This window comes from Arabidopsis lyrata (assembly GCF_000004255.2).
Source record: "Arabidopsis lyrata subsp. lyrata unplaced genomic scaffold ARALYscaffold_797, whole genome shotgun sequence".
Taxonomy (NCBI): Eukaryota; Viridiplantae; Streptophyta; class Magnoliopsida; order Brassicales; family Brassicaceae; genus Arabidopsis; species Arabidopsis lyrata.
In genome coordinates this window covers 1-4,423 of record NW_003302045.1, presented here as the reverse complement: position 1 = coordinate 4,423, position 4,423 = coordinate 1, and the positions used below count along the sequence as shown (strand labels likewise).

The window sequence follows — 4,423 nt, the reverse complement described above, 5'->3', positions numbered from 1 at the left end:
TCATCAGCTATCCAGTACATGGAGGATTTAGATGATGTTCTCAGGATTTTTAAGCTAAGAGGAGATTCGATAATTTTTCAAAATTTCATCCGAAGGTTAATTTGTATATCCTAAATTTTTTGTGGAAACAGAAAAAAGGAAGGGGAAAGAGAATGTACCTTGGCTTGGAGCACGGGAGGCAATCGTGGAAAGAAGAGGTAGAAGGAATAAAAAAGATATACTTGAATGTGGTGTTCATATATCGGACCAAAAACCTGAAAATACTAAAAGACATCAAAAGCTACATGTTCTCGACTAAAAGACTCGATAACATAAAAAAAAAACCCCTATAAAATGTGTTTAAAATATCACTTAACATATACCAACTAGAGATAATATTGGTTATATTTTATCAGAGCCGAGCACCGGCCTTGAATACAAGCAAGGCAAGGTACAGCTTGCTGCCGCTCATTGTTGATTTATTAATTCGGGCGTCATTTTCTAGAAAGAATCATTGATTTTGTTAGTAAATGTGCGTTGTATGATAACAAGAGGTCGCAAGGTACACCCTGCAACCACTTTTTTTCTCTTTTTTTTTTATTAGAAGGAACTCCGAATTTTTTTCATAGTTTCATGTTTCTCATCCTGAGGTTAATTTTGCATTTCTTAAGAAATTTAAGAAAACATAAAAAATGAATGTATTTTAGCTTGGAGCACAAGAGGCCGTAGAGAAAAAGTTGGACCAGTGTAATATTTAATATAATTCAATGAGATAATTAAAATAAAAAAAAATAAACTCAATGTGCTCACAAAACGTCATAACTAAACATTTGCAATTTATGAGCTTGCTCTTCAAAATTAGTTAAGGTTATTTATCAAATTTTCGGAAAGTAAATCTATCTAAGCTCACTAACTAGATTGTCAATAAAGCAAAAGGCTGTTTCACAAATTTAGAAGAATTTTAAATATGTTCCGAGTATCAAAACCCTAATGATCAATTCCTGAATCCCTTTTAAGAACCCCTAAACCCCAATAATAAAACTACCCATGCATAACGATTAACGAAAGTACAAAAATGAACGATTATGAATAAATGAGTACTGAAAGCAAGAACAAAGTTTAGATGAAAAAACCAATTTTTTAAAAAAAAAACGTAATGAGAAGCATAGAAGAAAATATCTAATGCAAATCTAAAGTCGTAAACCTCTCTCGTGCGTGAGATTAACAATTGTAAGAAGATAAGAGGAGAGGGAGCTGTTTGTTGAGTGGTTATTTTGCCCACATATGTTCAACAATCCGTAGCTCCCTTTATTGTTCGATATATAGTATATTTGTAGATTACTTGTATCTTCTCCTAAGTTTATATTTAGGGTTATATTTTTTTTTGATAACTCAGGTGATTCTAAAAGCTTTCTAGCTGCCCCGATTCAATATATTTGAGAGCCTTAGGGCAAAAAAAATTTTTTTGACCTATTATTATATACAAAGAGAAAATTTACTTAATTTTTAAAATTTTTGCGGAGTTTTATAGTAAAAATTGTTATTTTAAAAATTTTGGGCCTTTTAATACATTTTCTTATAAATAATTAGGCCTCTTAAAATATAATTCTCATATTAATAATATTTTAAAAAAATATTTGGACCTTTTTTATATATAAATTTTTTTATAAAAAAACAGCCCCGGACCGTCGCACCTCCGCCCTACCCATCTGAGCCGGGACTGCTTTCTAGGTCCAAAGACTAATCCTGGGGTCCGGGAAAACCATGTTAAATTATTTGAACCCCGGTGGCTAATGCTACTCGAACCCAGATGGCGGGAATTACCTCCCTTTACCACTGGACCAAGGCTACTTGGTTTATTTAGGGTTATATTATCGAGTACTGGGTTGATTTGAACCGCCACTTGGCAAGCCCAATGAAGTGTTAATGATTCGTAGGCTTGGTTCCACTAGCTAGTTTAAGACTCGCTACCGAAGCAGGTATACCAGCAAAGTTTGGTGGCCTGAGCACTTACGTACAATCTTGGAAAATATATGGGTCAAGGATCATGCATGTCCTTTCACACATACAATGTGTGCATGTAAGCCTTTGGTTTTCCTTTCACAAGCGGAAGGGGCACCTTTTGGGAGATTTTGCAATGGGAACGGAAAAAGATTTTGAATGGTTATTTTGCTAACATATCGTGAACTGATCAATCATCAATAGCTTAACAACAGCTAGTATATATTTGTGAGTAATATTTAGTAAAGAACTTTATAGTCTAGTAACCGGAGGTATAAAAATAATTAAGTCTAACAACCAATGAACAGCTAATCCGTAAGATTTAATGCATTGTATCTTAACTCAAACTTAGACACAAGAATACATTTCCGAGCTGTGTTTCTTTGTTTTTATAATGGACAATGATTTTTGATTTATTAAATTCTGTGTATGTAAGGGTGATCTTAAGACAAGCAAACGAGTATGAATCTCATCTTGTCGGAATCTCAAATTATTCCGTGCCGTCCTTTGGTCTTTTACTATCTCTTCGTTTATTGTTTCTTATTATAGGAATTTTTGAATCAAGCTGATTAGACAACGACCACATTAGCATACAACATGTTCTAGTCACGAGAAAATTGTTGTTTAGACTAAAAAGTAGCTCTTCTATATTGTTTAGTATCCTCTTTACGCATTTATTTCTTTTTTGGTTAATTTTATTCAATTTCTAGTTAGAATAATTTAAAAATATTGTAGTTAGTAAAAATGTTGAGTTGTGAAGTCAAAATGTTTTGGACTCGCTGTGATCCGACATTCGGACATGCCGCTAATCGTGAATCTTTTTCTTACTGGATGGATGGACACTCCAAACTCCAACGCAAGATCAATCATGTTTTGCGGTAAGAAATTAACATCTGGACTATAGTATTTCATTGACTATTTATTTTCCTAAAAGTTAGAAAACTAACAAAACAAGTTCATTGTCACAAGACATTTTCTACATAACGTGCATTGGGGGCGATCCATATATTATTTCTTTACTCTCTTTGTGATTTTGCGTACACAAAAATGTTTAACGTTCATTGAAAAACATGAATCTTCTATATAGAATATGCTAACACTAATGTACTCGTCATGCAATGGAGTGGCATAACCTCTTTGACTCTGTCTAAACTTGGCTTTTATTGACCCCACAAGTTGACTAATCGTATTTGATCATGCATGGTAGGTTAAGAACATTAGGACTTGTTCAATATACAATAAGAATAAAATCCCTGATTTTATAATCAGCCGTCAAATATTTTTATTCCTTCTCAAAGTTATTCTCCTCAAACCTCTAATATAAGCTAGCACGCTGCTATACACAAATATAGAAACGCACACTATGGAGAATGAAGCATTCGGTATGGAGAATGAAGCTTTTGTAGATGGTGAATTGGAGTCTCTTTTGGGGATGTTCAATTTTGATCAATGTTCTTCTAACGAATCGAGCTTTTGCAATGCTCCTAATGAGTTTGATGTTGTCTCTTCTTCTGATGATTTCTTCCCATTTAGTAAAATTCTGCAAGGGAACTATGCGGCCGTTCTTGACGGTTCCAATCACCAAACGAATCTTTATGATGACTCAAGACAAGTAAGTTCAAGTCAAAAATGTTAATTTTCCTATATGTTTCTTTTGCAATGAGCTAATGATAACGGTTAACGCAAAGCAGGAGCTGGTGAAACCAAGGAAGAAGCAAAAGATAAGTTCAGAAAGCAATTTGGTCACCGAGCCTAAGACTGCTTGGAGAGATGGTCAGAGCCTAAGCAATTATAATAGTTCAGATGATGAGAATGCTTTAGGTTTAGTGTCTAATACATCAAAAAGCCTAAAACGCAAAGCAAAATCCAACAAAGGGATAGCTTCCGATCCTCAAAGCCTATATGCTCGGGTATTCAGGAAACTAAACTAATCTTTTGGTTGCTGATTTTTAGTTGTTAGGTTTTATGGAATAATAATGTTGATGAATGTTTCAGAAACGAAGAGAAAGGATAAACGATAGGCTAAAGACATTGCAGAGCCTAGTTCCTAATGGGACAAAGGTCGATATAAGCACAATGCTGGAAGATGCCGTCCATTACGTGAAGTTCTTGCAGCTGCAAATCAAGGTAACGGCTTTTGTCTTGTTGGAGTCTTGATCGTATCTTGTACTGCAAGAAACCATGTAAAATCTTTCCTAAACCGTTTTTGGAAATTTTGCAATGTAGCTCTTGAGTTCAGATGATCTATGGATGTATGCACTTCTTGCTCACAATGGCCTTAATATGGGACTACATCACAATATTTTGTCTCGGCTTATGTAAGACAATATCATTTGGTCTAACATACTGACTTGTGTTTGTTTGTCTTGTTCAGCCCAGCTAGTTCTCGAGAAATCTGTGGCGAATTTTTTTTTTTTTTTTTTTTTTTTTTTTTTTTTCTTTT

At 34.2% G+C, this 4,423-nt stretch overlaps 1 protein-coding gene across 1 annotated transcript; it reads left to right on the top strand.

Moving 5' to 3' along the window:
* The first annotated feature begins 2,885 nt into the window (after positions 1–2,885).
* LOC9298349 (transcription factor bHLH139) lies at positions 2,886–4,302 on the top strand. The gene is made up of 4 exons (XM_002862226.2): positions 2,886–3,592; positions 3,672–3,890; positions 3,976–4,107; positions 4,207–4,302. Exons 1-4 carry the CDS (start codon positions 3,344–3,346, stop codon positions 4,300–4,302), a joined length of 696 nt encoding a protein of 231 aa, XP_002862272.2. The 5' UTR covers positions 2,886–3,343.
* The last annotated feature ends 121 nt before the right edge of the window (positions 4,303–4,423 follow it).